The sequence below is a fragment of the Temnothorax curvispinosus genome, unplaced genomic scaffold, assembly GCF_003070985.1.
Source record: "Temnothorax curvispinosus isolate PA1 unplaced genomic scaffold, ASM307098v1 QBEX01001498.1, whole genome shotgun sequence".
In the NCBI taxonomy this organism is placed as follows: Eukaryota; Metazoa; Arthropoda; class Insecta; order Hymenoptera; family Formicidae; genus Temnothorax; species Temnothorax curvispinosus.
In genome coordinates this window covers 2,355,284-2,373,315 of record NW_020211278.1, presented here as the reverse complement: position 1 = coordinate 2,373,315, position 18,032 = coordinate 2,355,284, and the positions used below count along the sequence as shown (strand labels likewise).

Here is an 18,032-nt window from a genome sequence, read left to right as displayed (position 1 = left end):
ATTTTTAATTTTTATCAGATTACATATAAAAATATTCGATTGTGTAGTCTTAGATTTAATCGAAATCAATACTAAGCGATTAGTTATAAATGATGATTGATTGTCCTAATCACATCTTTGCTCACTGAAGAATCGCGTGAGATAAAAACGACGTAATAGGAAAAAAACATATAATTGTTGATAGTTAATTATACAGAATTTCCAATTAATACTTTCAGATTTTTTTTTTTATATGTTACGACGTCAACGATTTTTTATCATCGTTCTTAAGATCGTACTGAAACTCATCGCGCGCTTGGACAATTGACATTATTAATATTAACGTCAAAACAATGTGCGGAATATTACGTAAAAATATTGAGATTGCTACTTAAAGTCTTAAAGCTATCTTACATTCCAGCTAAGACATAATTCTTATGATTCCTAAAATCGAACGAAGTTTACGTGGAAAAATACAAATCGAAGTAAGGCACTCGAGTGGAAACGACTAACGCGTCTTATCTTGGTCGAAAATGTGTACATGATTAAAAGTTCTCCACTATAGTCAATGTAACGATTAAAGCCTTTCGAAATTTTCGTGTCTTTCTAAAAAAAAGAGATACATGATTGTACAAAGTCTCTTACCTATTAGTGTATCAAACAACCTTCCTAAAATGTATTGTCCACGATTAAACAATCACACACGGTGTAATTTTTATACTTACAAAGGCAATACAGAGAAAAGAGTATACGTACCACTAAATGATATATATCGTGGATTCGCAAACAGAAAATTTCGTCTCACGCATTTGTATAAAAAAAAAAGAAAAAAGAAAACTTCTAATAGATTGCATGAAAGAAAAATATCAAAGTGAGTGTATAATATACAAAAAGTTCTGTCATCAATCCTCAGAGCGCTTTCTTTTGCGCATAAAAAAGTCTTTTACTTATTATCATTCGTAATAATACAAATCATCCGCAGCCTTTGATAAAAGTCGCCGGCACTTCCCGATATTGTCGATCCATCGGTCCGCTTTCCAGGCTTTCAGGGATCCTCATTTTCCCAAGTCTATAGCGAGTCATCCGCCTCTCTCTCTCTTTCTCTTTCCCTAGTTAATTGACTTCGGCGTCGTCGCTGAATTCCATGTCGTAATTTTTCGTGGTCGACTTACAGGCACGAGTCTTCTGTCGCCTGGTGACTTTGGTGCTGGTGGTGCTGCTGCACTCCTTCCGCGACTTTCGCGTTTTCCGTGGGGCTTCCTTCTCGGGCACTTTAAACACCACCGGTTGCTGCTCCTCCAGCATCTCGCACTCTGCGTCCATCGTCGGCAGCTCCTGAATCATCTCCTCGTCGTCGTCCGTTGTCGATTCCTGGTATCGCCAGTCGACCGCGTCCGTGTCGCCTATCAGGTCTTCGGATTTAACATGCAGAGTGTTGCAGACCGCGGTACCGTCCGGATAATCTGGCCCGTCCAACTGGCTGTTTAACTGCGTTCTCGTTCTGGGGTTGGCTAAGCTAGAAATCGCCGGGTCTGATTGACGATCGGGGAGTGCACTCGTCGTGGGCGGGAGTACGATCGGGAGATTCTATCATGTGATGCCGAGATTTTGTTTATTTATACAGTTTTTTTTTTGCGTTTCAATCGGCCAGCAATTCGGCGTGTTCGTGTTGGTGGTTGTTGTTACGGGTCAGTGGCAGAATTTCGTCGTGTGGTCGACGACGGTTCGGTGTACACAGATTTCTTAAGCAACGGCAGCGGTTAGGGCGATGATCGGGCGGTGGTTAGGTGCTCGGTGTTTGGCCGTGCGTGGTTTTGCGGATGGCGATGATGGCGATTTTTTTTTGGTATTTTTGTTTCAGTTTTTGATTAGACGGTAAGACGGCGATGGCGACGGTGAGAGAGGGCGATGGCGTGCGGGAACGCGGATGGGACAGAACGAAAACAGAAAAAATCAAGAACACGTAAAATCATTAGTGAGCGGCAATCGAAGGCGGGTCGATAGAAGTTCTATGTGTGATCAATGAAAGCGAGAGCTCAGGCTGGTTAAAGTACGAGATCAAACAAGAAAAGGCACATTCCTGAATACTGGCAGTCTCTTTCGGAAGACAAAATTACAAAATTTTACGTAAAAAATAAATAATCGATCGCGCTTACGCTGAAATATATCATTAGTAATGGAAGGTATATAAGAAATATAAATGTGAAAATTTCCAAAGTGGAACTCTTCCTTGAAAGCTGCCGGTTTCTTTTCTACATCTACAAGGTGTCCCAGTCTATCGTTCCACCTTTCATTCGTGGATTTTTCGAAATCGACTTGATCGAAGAATCCCCGAAGATGAAAGGGCAAGGAAATTCCGAGACACTTTATAATATTTAATAATTATATAATAACAATACACTTCCTTTTAACGTTCGGTCCATGTAGGGCCTTACCTTGATGGCGGTCTGCATGAGGACCGTGGTGGCATAGTTCACGCCCTTGGTGCCGAGATGCAGCACCGCCGTGTAACCCTGCTCGGTCGCGCGAGCTAGGGCTTCGTCGATCTCGGCTTCACGGCGGATTAGCGCGGGATGTACGAAGCGCCGGTAAAGGATACTGGAGCCCTTAGTGGCCGGACTCAGCAGCCACAGCACCAGGATGATTTTAATCTCATAGTAAAACGGGAACCTATGTAACAGACGTTCGAAGCTGTAAAATATCGAACGCGCCAATGCTCGCCGTTTCTTGAAGTTACTTTGAAAAGCTTTATGTATGTTTTTAATGCACGGTGTACGTCATGATATCGCAGTAAAATAAATAAATAAATAAGTGACATTTATGCGTGAAAGTATTATAATATCCGATAATAAAGAACCTCTAAAATCTGTTACATCGTCAAATTAACGGTTTTTTAATTAAAGATATCCAAGTCGTTGGTTCGACAACGACGCTTTCATCTGATCGGAGAGTTCCAAATAAAACTTGTCATGTTTTTAACGTAATCATAATGTAACAACAATAAAAATAGTTAATCGCGGGCAATCGCTGTGCCGTCACGCGGCTGCAATCTACTCGATTCGATTCGCATCGCGAAAAATTCGTCACGGGCGTGAAAGTGAGAGCGGCGTGAAGAAATGTGGTGCACCGATGCCGCGGTGCGCCGGGAGAGTATCGGGCATTTCGATGCCAGAAATACGCGGCAACTCGTTTCCTTCTTGGTTGTAACCCGAGTATGAAGGGAGATCTGGCGCATGATGTTCCCCGAGGATGAGAAAGAGAGAGAGAGAGAGAGAAAGAGAGAATAGGGAGGAACGACGGAGAAACGGAGAGGACGGAGACAGGTCAGAAGAGACGTGCGGGGCAGAATCCTCAGAAGTGCATGTAAGCCAATATCTATCTTGTCCGAAATTAGACTTTCGGAATTCCTCGCGACGAGAGTACGGCTTTCAAGACCGCGCGGTTCGCAGCTGGTTTATTGGCCCCTTGCTTGCTGCGATTCCAAGATTCAGCCGATATGTTATGTTACGTATACGCGGCCGTTCCCCCAAATAAAAACGGCGACGCCGTTTACTACATCGTATCTTAGATTCTTTCAAGAATCTTGATTTGACTCGATCATTAATTTTCTTTTAAACGTCAAAAACGTCAAGATGATAATATTTTAATAATGCGCTCGAGGGAAACACGCGATACATGTATAATGTAGAGTTTAACGTGTACTAACGGATTAATATTATATTAAAAAATGAGAATGTTAATTCCGGTAATGATTATTCCCAGCAAAGTATGCAAATGTAAAAAAAAAATTCTGACTAATGCGTGAATGTTTTTATAAGATAGTCTTTTTTCCACGGATGTTTCAATTATCATTCTTTTTAATCCTACTCGATCTAGATAAATCACATACAAGACTCATAATTCACGTAAATTACATAGCGGATAAATTTCTACAATAGCAACGTATTTCTCACCAAAAACTAAAGAAGACGTCGGTGAATGTTTCCGCGCATGTGAATAGCGCGAAAACGATCCAGTACATCATCCATTTGACCTGAAACCAAGGAAATTCTAGAGCAATAGATTATTACAAAAGTGGTGCAAAGGAAGACCGCAGACAAATGTATTCGTGATTCATCATTTATATTATAGTTCAGAAAATAGTTTTAAAAAATGACTAGTGAGCTGATTAAAAAAAAATAAATATTGCTCCAGAAAAAATCTAAAAATCCATATAATTTATATATTTTATTATTCACAAAAAGAAAAAACAGAACGATTTAAAAGACAAAATTAAATTGGGTTCTATTACTGCAAATTTTTTTCTAGCGTAAGTAGATTGTAAAGATAAAAAAATATTGATAACAGCTGTGTATGTAGCAACGTAAATACGGCTCGATCTTTATCGGCTGCGAGAAAAGCAAAAGACTGGAATTAAAAGATTTCCAACATTTACTCGAATTCTAACCAGCGCAGCTATGTTATGCGGATAACGTTTAGGTGTAAAATTGCTCAACAACATATTAATTAACTAAATAATTTTTATATGAGTATTTCAGAAAATAAAAAAGAAGGAGTATGTCGAAATGTTTCATAGTTGACATATTTTTAAGTATTTTTGAGATGTCCAGTTTAAGGGCTATGATCGCATTTGCAAAGCAATTTAGTTCATTATTTATGTTTCTCACTTACGTATTCTTTGACATTTTTCGTGCGCACTGCCTTGTAGGAAGCGTACGCCGGGTACAAGGTGCCGAAGACCAATCTGAAAATCGGATAAAGGATTGTGTAAATGAGGAATCGCGGCGACACAATTGCCAGGAGCACCGTCAACAATCCGACGTTGTTTAACGTAATTTTTATGGGGAATGTTTGAAGCCAGGAACGGCACCAGGCCATCGCTTGTCTCGCCAAAAGTTCGCCGATTCCCGCCCTGTGGATCACCATGATCGGCAATTCGTCCGATCGTGGCACGTCCTTTTCGAAAATATCTATCGTTGATCGGCGGTCATTTCTCGTATCCATCATATCATCAATTTATTTCTCTCTATCTCTCTTTCTCTCTCGCGTCGCGCGACGACAATGTTTCCCTAGTCGTGAAATCTTGGATACTCCTGGAGATCCTACGACGATCGTCGAACCAGCACGACGAGTCGAGCTGCAACATAAAACAGAAATTATTTGAAGGATATTAACGTGCATTGATAATACAGCTATGAATGCAATTTAAGAGGACTCAATGGTTGAAAGATTCGATCAACGTGAGTACTTTAAGGTACTTTAAGGTCTTGTTAACGAAATTGATTATCGGGTTTGTTAAGAATGAATAAGAGTCCGACGATTGGAATAGTTATAGAACAGAATGACATGGTTACTTCGCTAAAATTAAACATTAACCTAGCAAAATCGATGTAGCTTGACGTGTGCTAATTAGGGGACATTATGACGTTATGATGGCACTTAAATATTCATATAGAAACAATTGACAAAATATAGATGAGAAATTTAAATTACTAGACACTGCAGACGCGCGCTACGCGCGCGCTATTTATCTTTAACATTTCACTATTAACCCTATTATACACAACTGTCAAAATATACAATGACAGCTGCAAATGAAGTAAGCGCAGCAAGAAAACCAATCGGCATCGCGGAAAAGCGGCAACAATAAACTTCACATCTCCTTTTTAGAAAAGGAAAAATATACATAATGTCCAGTTTCCAACAATTCACTAAAATATTTGCATTCTCGATTTGTAACAACATTTGTAATCTTTCAATATATTAAACTCACGTCACTAAAAAAACCGAGTTTCGTATATTTCTATATTATTGAAACAAAATTTAAATCGACAAAAAGTTACGCAACAGTATGTTGTGTCCTAATTTTAAACATGCAATTTTACGTCAGAATGTAAGGCTTTCGCATTCATTCGAATATTTTAGCTGTTTGTTCGAACGATTTACGCTTTTTGACAGTAGAGCACCGTATGGAATGGTCATTGAATTTGGGATTCCGTAGCAGCGTTTTCAATTGAAGCGCGATCAGTCGATCAATGCCTGCAATGGCCTCGATTGCTCCGGTCTCTTTTAAAGAATTGCGCAAGCAGCTTATTATGGGGATCCAATTAAATACGCGGTATCGCTGATCCGTCATCCGTATCTTTCGAGATAAAAAGTCAGTTAAAATCCACAATATCAATAACACTGCTCTTTATTTTTTCGTATCGTAACGTTGTGGTATGATTGCATTGTAATATAGATATCAATTTTACGTACAGTAATAAATTAACAATAAGTAAAGAATTAAATTTATCTTTAATATTGGCAATTTTTGGTGATTTCCACGATTCATTTTGGTATAATTTTTTTTGTAATGCATTTTTATACGCAAGCGGTTTCAAGTAATTTTTTCGTAAATTTATCTTTTATATTTACTAACTTTGATTGTTAATCAAGAGCGCAGAAGTTATTTCTTATATATGTATATAGGAATTAGTAAAGAAAAATCTGTCAAATAATCCAAATAATACGTACTAATTACTAACTAGTTAATACCTCGATTCTATGCATCAAAAACACTTGCACAGTTTGTTTCACTAAGCTCTACGAGAACAACTAAACTCTTTAAACGATAAACTTAACGCTTTCTTCTTACAATCCAACCGATTCGTCCGTCAGATTCATCCGCGTCTCGTCTCCTCGAAAACTCTTGTCGCTGCTCCTTCGTGCCCGTTGCGTGCGAGACAACGACGCTTCGTCAGTTTTCTTGTCGTGACGACGTTCTGGCGAATCGTTTCCTGCTCCGTCACCGTCTCCGTCGTGCGTGTCGTTGTTCTTCTCGAGATTATTTTCTCGCGCGTGAAACCGAGCTCCCAGGCGAATGCGCCGCGCGATTCGCTCTTCTCGCGTGTACTTCCAGTTACAGACTAAGCGCGTAGCTGCGTCCGTTCGGGCACCGTCAACGACGTCGACGACAACGAGCTGCGGAGGCTCTATTTTCGCGCCTTAAGCCGCTATCACGCGAGTGCCGCCAAACCGACACGACGCGATATCTGGAAGACCGGTAACCGCGCGGCTTTCTCGCACGGTGATTCACCTGTGATCATGTTCGCGCCACGAATCGCTTCCGTAAACTAATCCGCACGTTCTGTGGAAATGTTTCGATCAGGTCAAAGCTGTTTATGTACGTCGTACGTTGGAGTAAATAGAAATGATCAAGGCAATTAGGAAACATTATTTTCGAACGGTAGCTATTTCGGAATATTTTTTCGCATTTCTTTTCATCAATTATATATTATTTACTGAAGCAATTTGCAATCGAACCTTTTCGATAACATTTAACTAAATTCTATCGTTTTTCTGCAAGTTTTAAAAGAACTCTATTAGAACTCACTTGAAAATAAATGTAAAATAAAGTCTTATTGTTATAAAATGTTGAAAAGCTTAATTTCAAGTCTTAAATGTTTAATCACTTTTAATTTAAAAATACTGTTGGAGCTTAAAAATGTTATATAGTATGAAGAGCTTATTTCTGTTCGACACACTGAATAAAGGTCAAAGAGTCTATAGATCAAAGAATCTATAGATGTATATACGTGGAGAATTTGGGACATTCTGCCTTATACAAATAGGTCAATTATCTGAAACTTCCAAAATGCCTTAAATGTTTTAAGTCAAAAGACGTCAAAGTATCTACGACAGATGTATTTAGAGGCCGTTTTTCCGCGAGTGGGTCATCTCCGTACGTGCCAGAGAGCCGAGTTAATTATATGCGCCAACCTAGATATCACGTCGGTCGAGCTTTATCAAAATAAAAACCGCGATTTAATTTTCTAAATGACGTATCGTTTGTTTAAATTCAGCCGAGTTATAACATAAATCGATAAATCTTAGGCACACGAGCTCAATATCGGTTTCTCCTGAATAAGTCATGACTACAAAAATACGAGATGGGACAATATCGATATTTTTAAGCAAGAGACACGGTAGTGTCTCTCGCTAAGTGTACGCGCAACAATAAGAGACAGACCGTGCATCTATACGCGAGCCGACGGGTTGAGAAACCCTTAGATTATAGATACTATACACGACTCTTAGACACACACAATAATACGTAAGTCAGAAGGGAAACATAACAGAAATACATATTATTTCTCCTGAATATCTCATATGCGAACATGACGTTCTCTCAAAAGTTTCGACAGCACTCTGGAGGTCTCCGAAGTCTCTGGAGAAATAAATTAAACAACGAATAATGCACAACAGTTATAACTTGTGTGTTTATAACTTTATGAATTAATGTTGTATATTGTTGGTTAATTAAATTTTATTGTACACGGTGTGACTTCGAAAAACGATACTCCAAACCTGACTTCTCTCGTTCGGAGAGCACAAGTTTCCTTGTAGGAATAAAAACAATGGCTGCGTTAACACGAGTTGCTAAGTCACTTCGTCAAATCAGCCGAGCGAATTAAATTAGCACGTTAGCGTCAATTCTCCGCAGATCGAGTGCGACAGAGAGGCTCGCGACAAAAATTAAAACCGATATGTAACGTCAGCGAATTCGATTGTCTACGTCGCAAATACGCCGGAAAGATGGCACCGTGATGTCACTCTCGATTTCACTACCACGAAAAAACCCAAGTAATTCTCTCTATTTTGTATCGCGTTAAAATTATCTGTCAATGCCTCCAATTATTGAAAAATCTCGCCTGTTAATTACAGCAATATAATTCACTTCATATAATTGAAAGATGTGACATCATTGTTATCATTGCCAATTCTTACATGCGAGATATTTTTTTTAATAATTAGGGTACCGACAAATATATTAATATCACAATTGATCGTACCTCCGCGTGCGATACCAGATTGTGACGCGGATACGACGAATACCGCGAAACTGGACGAAGTCTCGATTCGGACTGCGATCCGCGCACGAAATCGCAAACGATCGCCTGCAGTCGCAGGTAATTCGATGATTGTCACCAATGCCATTCTGTGCCGAGGATTATGTAACGGGGCGTCCCTAATGCGCATCGTCCGCGGTGAACGCGATCGTTCGCGGTGTGTTATTCACGCCCGGCCGCTTCCGGTTCCGGTTCCGATAGATGAGCCCACATACGAGACGTCCTTTCGATTCGCCTATGGGGTATCGGGACGAAGGAGCTAGCCGACTGGCAATCGTGCGATAAGACCCCGACGATTTACGACCGTCGCGATTCCGCCGCGGCCATTTACGAAATTGAATGTCCACCTACTGGCCGACGTTCTACCGTAGAATTATCTATCGACCTGATATCTCGTAAAGGAAGATCCAGCGAATTTTACGCCGCTTTTTTGTCCCTACTCCGACGTTATATGTCTTTTGCTTCTTTTCAGTCGTACATTTCCGCCTGAGTTTGCGCGAGGTTTATGTCAAAATTTTTATTACACCTTCCTCTAATCTCTTTAGGAGATAACGCGGAGAAGTAGCTTTCAATTTAATGTGTCTGCGGAAAATATTGCCATTTTCGTTCATATTTTTATTATCGACTTGAAAAATGATTATATATTTGCTATGAAATTTACTGTCAATTTCTTAAGCACGATATGTTCGTTACTTACTTTCTCAGTTATCGGATACTTTTCTTTAAATATATAAAGTTACTTTCATCGATTAAATTCAAATTGACATGTTGCTTACAACATTACGGCTGCGCGCAGGTGTTCGTTCACGCGAGAGAAGCGATGGTGAAAATATCTCGTTGTACTTTGCTACTCAAGGTCGCGCAATACTCGAAAGTTCCGAAACAGCTGTTGATACTTACCGTCGTTTGCAATTCCAGTGACTCGCAAACGCCGGTGCAGTTTGATGCAGTGTCGTTTGTGTGACTCAAATTATCTGCTAACTTTTGTTTCGCTAAATCATTTTCACGTAAATGCAAAAATAGTATATAGACAGCATAAACGCTATTGCGAAAAATTATTTTTCATTCTCGAAAATTTCTTCTTTATATTCTACTTGAGGGAAATGAGTTAGAAAATTAGTTAATGTAAAATAGAAGTTTGATCAATCCGATCATAATATTTATTACTATAAATAAAACTAATTTTTTTTCTGTGCAAAAAATCTGACAAATTTTTCAAGGAAAGTTTCACACTGAATGTCGAAAAATCTAGCGTTACAGATTGATATCTTTACATAGAATATCATATAAATATCTTGAAACATATTACAGTATAATACAGTATTATTATGATATGAGCAATGGTATAAACTAATAATAAAATAGTTTATCATTGCGCTCTCAGCCTGACTTGCGTCGAAATTGTGAGCGTGATTCGTGTTGATTGTTTGCTTGTCACATAAAACGTCGAACGCGATTCTATACCATTGTTAACGCCATGCGCTTTCATGTATATTAATGACGACGACATGTAACTTTCCCCTTTATCGCGGCATACGCATATACGAGGTGGCCTCGATCGCGAGTACGGCTATTCGTATGTATCGCGAGGTCAAGATCATTGTCGTTCGTTTGTGCATATCCTGAATTCCGTCACGCTTCGTTTAACCTCGACTATCATCTTCAACGTGATAACGAAGTCCCGCGGAAAATTATATTTCTGTTTATGTTCCTTCTCTGTTTTTCTAATAACGTATTAAATGAAATGTCAAAGATCTTTAGCTGCATCAGAGATTTTGTCGATTCCTCGGATATGTTTTTAACAATTAATGCAATTTTAATGTAAAAATTATCACTTAACACAGCTTTTCGATTTACAATAGTAAATGTTTTCCGATAATCTGAAATTTTGAATTGTTATTAAAACAAAGAGTATTTTAACAATAATAATAAGTGAAACAGGACCGTTGTGATATATAAACAATTAGAGAGAAAAACGTCAAATAGTATTTTAAATTGGTAAAAAAGAATTATTTCGATTTTCATTTTAAATAAATTGTTTTGACATTTGTTTTGACACTATTTGTGTTTTAATTTGCAATATCAGATAATTTTTCATTAAAGCAAAATTGGTTTTAAATGAAATCAAAGAATTTCGATATATTAATATCCATATAGCTTATCTAAAAAATAAATATACAGTAAAATCATTAAGGTAGTTAATCATTAAGGTACCTCTTGCGGTATAAAAAATCAAGATACTGAGCCTCAAAGTTTCAACTTTTACTAAATTTTATAAAAATTAATTTAGTAAAAATTGAAACTTTGGAGACTCAGTATCTCGACTTTTATACCGCAAGAAGTATTGAAATTTATACCACGCATAAAGCACACCTAAATTAACGTACATTCACAGTGTTTCAAGAAAATCTATAGAAAATCGATTTTCTCTAGTACAAGGACCGGAGAACTACCTTAAAACATTAGGAACAAAGATATATTTTATGTGGAAATGTATGTCTGTTTTAAGTAAACGGCTGTAATATTTAAGACCATTAAATAAAGTCAAACAAAGTGTTGATTGTTTTACGTTATTTTCACGTTATATCCACTGAACCAAATGAGAATTTATTTTCATTATTTATTATTTTTTATTAACAAGAAAAAACACGTGACACAGATATATTAAGCGGAAGTACCTTGCAAGGAACACGGGCAAGGTTACCGATAAACTGTAAATGAGGCGGCAGTAAGGTTTAATGTGTGGCGAGAATGGTTATACTGTCGAATAAAATTTATTTCACTATTGTATAGCGCTAGACAACATCTGTGTGTTGCTATTGTGCGTAAAATAAATTCAGTGCATTGCGCCTTTCGCGGCAGAAACTGTTTGATGTGCTGAGGAGATGATTAATACGCTGAAATTGGGACTTCCGTTACCGCAAGATGTAGAAGGCATGCCATGATCAGCGATGCGACTAGAATACATTACTTAATGACTAACAAATATTAACTAATAAATATTTTTATGTAAAAATATTTATTAGCTTTTGCTGTTATGTGTGCTGTAATTTTTGGCTCGCTCTATATTAATCACTTTATTAGTCACGCTTATTAACCGCTTTACATAAATGCATATGTGTACGTGTGTGTGTCTTACTATCTATAATTACAGTTCATTCTGGAACATTGATAGACAAGCGAACAAAATGTAGCAACGAGGGCGTGCGGTTATTTCGGGACGAGGACGTAGAGCATTAACCTAATCTAACAATGAATGCAACAATGATTTACGATGACGCCCATTTAACTTATAAGATCTATCAAAAATTATCTAATACGATACTCTTAACTATCTTTTTATTGAATATTAAACGATATATGTGATTATGTGCAAAAAGCAAAATCAACTTTCGTAATCAATTTTGCATGTAATATTTCAACCATTTGCCAGATATATTATATATCAATTAAAAAATCAATAAAATTATCATATCCACACTTTCTGCTACATAGTTAACACAGTATCCACTTTCTTGCATATTTATAATTTATGGCACCAATTCTAAAAAAAAAAGAGATTGTGTCCATGGACGTCAAAGTCAGGATTTCTGGGTTTGTGCCAAAGTGGCTGAGCGTTGCCTACTCGGAATTGCAACGAGTCACGGGATAAATGCCATTCCATTATGCCGCCAGCTCATCAACCTTGAAGCGTCACACGATCAAGCCCGATAACGAAAACAAAAGGAATAAATATCAATTTCCTCGTTTCTAACTGAAGGTCCTTCTTTGATTAGAATATTTATGTACCGGCGTAGCAGCGATTTTACTCTGATGTTAAACAATTTTTAATTTTTTATTAACAGAAATACAAATATATAACTACCATAAAGAATAGTTACATTTTCCATTCTTTGTAATCAAACTTCGTTTTGTTGGTTAGGAATTGTTTCTGAACGTCATTTTCTTATTATTTATCTTTGTCGTTATATCAAAGGCAAAAAATTAAAATTTAAACTAAATAGATACTTGAGAAGAAATTGATATAATGCCTCTTTAGAAAAAAATTACACTGTGAAATATTTTCTACATTATATTTTATGCATATCTTATGATTTTCAAGATATCTATTTTTTACACATGTGATATTAATGCGTGATATATATTTATTTGTGTTAACTAAAACACAGATTGCAACAGTTTTGGCGTATGACACAATCACCTGTTACATGAGAAAATATTCGCAGCTATAAATGTAATTATGTTGGCACAATAATTATTTGTATGTATCAATAATCATTTTAAACACTTTATTCGTAAATTTTAAATAATGAGCAAATTTTTAAATATACTAGCTTTAATTCAAATCGCTTAATTAGCCTCTGATTTTGATAATTTATTTATGTTATCCATCAGAGAATTAATATCGCAATATTCAGTGATGAAGTTTATTTCTTTCCAAACTGCGTAGATAAAAAGGACAAGAATATATTTAATGGATTATACATACAATATTAATCATATCGATTACGATTACAATTCGTGATTCTTAAAACTGTTGTGTAAAAAATATGCATCTTGTACAATCTTACATAGTCTAATATTTTTCCTAGTCGATTAGCTTCACCGTAATCTTTCTTCGAGATATATTATTCGGATATGTTCTAAGAACTTGTATTGCTTCTTCAATATTGATATCAAGTATCAGGTTAAAATGTCGTAATTTGTTAAAATCCTTAAAAATTGTAATAGTATTTGATTTAGGAACTCTGTTCTTTTCCTCGTTTATTTCACTAGTTCGACGCATTTTTTAAAACAAGTATAAATATTTCAGGATGTTTCAAAAAGGTTGGGCGAGCTATACATAGATGACATATCCATCTTCTGTTTGTTGTAAAAGTTATATTGTTCGTTGGTAACGAAGATAAGGATAGCATGAAACACTACGTAGAGGATTGTATTGAGACAAAAGAATGGTTTACTGTATTAGGAAAAAATAGTAAGGAAAGGTTGGAAAAACTTTGGAACGATAAATTGGACACCACCAAAACGGAGGTATTGTTGTTGAAAGTTGTTAGGGAAAGGAATGCGAAAGAAAAAGAAGATAGATATAGAATGTCAATAAGCTGTGAGATAGGCTGTGAGGTTAGGAGATAATGCAATTAGCAATGATCAAAGAATATTGTGAAATAAGTTAAATAAATAGGTTAAGTTATATTTTTTTATTTATTTTAATAGGTTATTAGGATAGTTGTGTGTGCGAGGATGGAATGCAGGGGTATGAGTGAATAAGGATTTATTGTAAACCAAGTCCACTTTCTGGCTGTTTTGCTAAAGTTAATAAAAATATATATATATATATATATATATATATATTTTTTTTTTTTTTTTTTCGTTGGTAGGAACCGAGGCAACAATAGTTTTCAACTATGGCCCTACAGATAAAAATTGAGTAGATTTAAGTCGGACGAACATGCAAGCCTAACTCTGGACATTTGAAAGCCATAATAAGGCAGTCCTTGATTTGAAGAATTCAGAAATGCATTGCTTCACCAGGTGAAAATTTTGAACATCTTTGAATTTGTTTCTTTTTTTATTTTTAAAATTCTTTTAAATAAATAAATATTAGTATGTATAACGTAAATATTGAAAACTTATTCTTTGAATCTTAACTTGACATTAACCTTCTAACGAAGCGTTTTAAGAACATATTTTAGGAACATTTTTGTCTGTCTTAATGAGAAGAACATGACTACGTATAGCCCGCTCAACCTTTTTTAAACACCTGTATAAATTTGAATATATGAACGTTTTTCAATAATTTATTAACAATTTATATGATATGTAGAATATGTATAAGGAAAAAATTCGCCAGAAATTCCATTTTTTGGCAATAACTAAATAGAGAGAACCAACAAAATCTTTTAAAGAAATTTTCGTCAAAATCTTTTAAAGAAACGTTGTTCTAACCAAAATCAATACTTATCACAAATAATTAGCAAAATTGTTACTTGCAGAAAAGAGTCACGTTTAGTGCGTACGTGGGAGAAACGTCCGTGCGAGATCTGTCTTGCTTGGCTTTCGGCGATACATTGATTTTTCCGGCTCTGGACCCGGAAGAGACTTAAGTTTCTTCTCCCACTTACTTTTTTCTTAGAGAAGGGAACCAAATAGGCAAGCTTATCAGTTTTACGAGTAAATATTATTTTGACTCGGACGTAAACCTACGTATGCACACGGAGGCTTAATAAATATGATATAGTTATATCAGAAATGAGGAACTTTTGATCTATGATTTTATGATATGATTTTCAAAGATGAGAATAAGATGACGGATCACAGATATTATTATTCGTCACGAAATAATTTTCACAGTAAAATTCTCCGAGTAATATAAAATATATTTGAAATAAGGAACTGTTCCGCTTCTTTATATCGCTCTCACGGCTTGGACGTAATTTTCAGAGGCGGGGGTAGAAAAACCACGGATACCGTGTTAACGACCGTTACTCGCTTGAAAATCGGCGCGTGGAAATTGCGCGAATAATGCACCGTCGCCGGAACGAGCACAGGTGTGGCTCGCTTGGGCGGCAAGAAGCACGTCATGTCGGTTCGTCCGGCAAAATCGTATCGGGAAGAAAAAAAAGTACCGAGAAATGTCGAGGCGATTCGACGCGTACGTTATTTCTATTCGGTATCACGAGAGAAAGAGAACGGAACAATGATCCGAGTGTGCCTTGGCAGCGACGTACTTCGTTAGGCAGAAGAATCGAATCGAGACAGAAGCGACGTAGAGATGCTACTTCGGAGTCGTTGCAGAAACGATGTGCACAGCGATGGCCTCAATTGCGACCGTTTGAACCGTTCACCAGCTGATCGCTTATTAGCAAAAGGCAGTGCGGGTAAAGAGTACTCGCTGGATTAGAAAGTACAGATCTGATCCAACGAAATAGCTCGCTAAATCTAACAGCATCCGAATGCTTCTGAAAGAGGTCTCGACCTATCTTTCTTTTTTCTCTCTCTTATCAGCGTCGTTCTCTCATCGATTCTCTTGGATCTACGATTTATCTTAAGGACATCGTGATTAATCCTAGTCGTCTGAAATATTTTCGCTGCTTTATTCCAACCGATTCCCATTAATTCAGTCTCGTTTCGCATATATCTTATTTTTCATATTCAATATAACATTCCTACAAAGATAAAACGTAAAGATAGTTATAAGTTATAATAGCATGTCTACATCCGTAAAAGAACTACATGTGGGATTTATCTGTCGCGCACAAAAATCTACCATAACTTTCCGTAGCATTCAAGTAAATACTAAGAGAATACCAACACTAACAATTTAATGATCGAAATGCATACATATCTCTATAATTGCACATAATATATAGTTCTTAGAGAGAACGAAATATATTATTAGCAAATAATATCATATTATTACGAGCGTGATAAATGATTCTCCAAGCTCGAACTTTCTATAATTCACAACGAAACGCAATACCCTGCACATCTACGATCGCAAAGAACTAAAATCTCTCGATTTCGATCTTTGTCCTCACACAGAGATCCACAGAAAGTGTATCCTTCGGGTATGCTCTCGCACGCGATAGAGCTCACTTTCTCTCGACCCGATTGTCGCGCTAGATCGCTACCGCGTTTTTTATTTCGCGGCCAAGCAGTCGCTTCGTGGTTGGTCGATTTTGTGCACGCCCGATCGGTTCCTTTATCGTCACGTCGAAGCGGCCAGCCCCAGCCGTAGTGCAATGACCGGTTAAGTGATTCGACTAACGTATTCTAAGTGGCGGTTCAAAGAGAGGCGCTCGTCTTTCCTCCTCCTTTCCTTTCTCCTTGGTGCCGAATAAGTTACTTTTTCCCTTTCGCTTTCTCGACGTCCTTGCTCCTTGGAATTTTCATAAGTCTCTCATGATACACCGATCGTCACTGTTGATCCCTCTTCAGTCTTATTTGCGACACTACCGCCGATTCAGATGTAAATCACTACGGTCCCGTCGTTGAAGAAGATTGTTATGCGAATCTGTTGTCTGACTCTGGAGGACATGTCGCCAATGGAGATACGATGATCACTAAATTGCCGCGGATAAAAGATCAAGGGGTTGAATTTAAGTGGTGAACGTTTTTCTCAGTCGGCTCCCTTTAATCTCTTTTACACGTTGTGCTGGTAACACCTCGTCACTTCTGCGTATAAATTACGCGTTCGGTTATTCGCGATACGATGCGAGTTAATAAATCTTCCATTCAGGTCTGAACAGGCACTAAACCGTTCGCCGATGCGACGCCGACGTGTGCCCGGGATCAAGGGTACGACATTCTGGCGTCTACGGCAGCGTTGGTTCCCTCGTCAACGGCATCGTCTTTTTCTCGAATGCAGTTCTCGGATAATGACGATGATTGATCAGCCTCAGTGCTGATCGAACATTCGTGAGAATCCGATGGAGAGACAGTCGTCGCGTTTTATTCCATCACCGTTACCATCGGTAATATATTCATCATAGATTCCTCTGTTCAACGATGCTCACAGCCATATCTCGATTGTAAACGATAATGCTTGCGTTTTCTTAAATTTCACGAAACAAATTTTTATTACTATAAATTTTTAAATCCGAGATAAAACGATCACAGACTTGTCGATTCGAATATTGTCATTGTCACTAAAGCCTTGCTTTTGCGTTTCCAAATTCGATAAAGCAGTTTCTTCAGATAATCTAGAACATTGTTCTATTTTAAATTCTGAAATCGGAGCACTGGGGTAAAAGTTTTACCGATATCTTCACAATCTGGTTTACTCGGGTGTTATCGTTGACGTCCTGCAAAGTCTTGCTTGCGCCGCTTGATTTAGCAATTCCTTAAAATAATTTAGGACGGCATTGTTCTATTTTAAATCCTGAAGCCCGTGCGTCTCGAGATAAAACTAATACATTGCCGTTGGATATGGGTCTGTGACTTGATATTCTCTCGAGTTTCGTGGTTTGTGTTCACCGGTAAGATTCGTTGCGAGATATCTTCATGGATGGTGCCAAACGGTACCGACCTGAGTCCGGAAAAGCCGCGCGCTTTTGACGCTAAGAAACCGAGCTGTACGCCTTGCACTTATCCCGGGACCAGCTTTTTGTCTTGTGAGTCTGTCCCACGAGCGTCGCGGCGCTCCAACTGGAAGCTAGC

The 18,032-nt window shown here is 37.6% G+C and overlaps 1 protein-coding gene across 5 annotated transcripts in view; it reads right to left on the bottom strand.

Annotated features, from left to right (window-relative positions):
* Nucleotides 1-18,032, bottom strand: part of LOC112465022 — a 35,015-nt gene that overhangs the window by 7,102 nt on the left and 9,881 nt on the right. The window contains exons 1-5 of one of the 5 annotated variants that reach the window (XM_025032413.1): nt 6,617-7,108; nt 4,651-5,116; nt 3,933-4,012; nt 2,415-2,649; nt 1,264-1,566 (exon numbers count right to left, since the gene is read on the bottom strand). In XM_025032413.1, coding sequence (XP_024888181.1) covers nt 1,264-1,566; nt 2,415-2,649; nt 3,933-4,012; nt 4,651-4,986 — 954 coding nt within the window. In that variant the 5' untranslated portion in view covers nt 4,987-5,116; nt 6,617-7,108. Of the gene's footprint in view, nt 1-1,263; nt 1,567-2,414; nt 2,650-3,932; nt 4,013-4,650; nt 5,117-6,616; nt 7,327-16,641; nt 18,006-18,032 lie in introns of those variants that run through there. The other 4 variants (XM_025032390.1, XM_025032386.1, XM_025032406.1 and 1 more) reach the window with 4 other exon arrangements.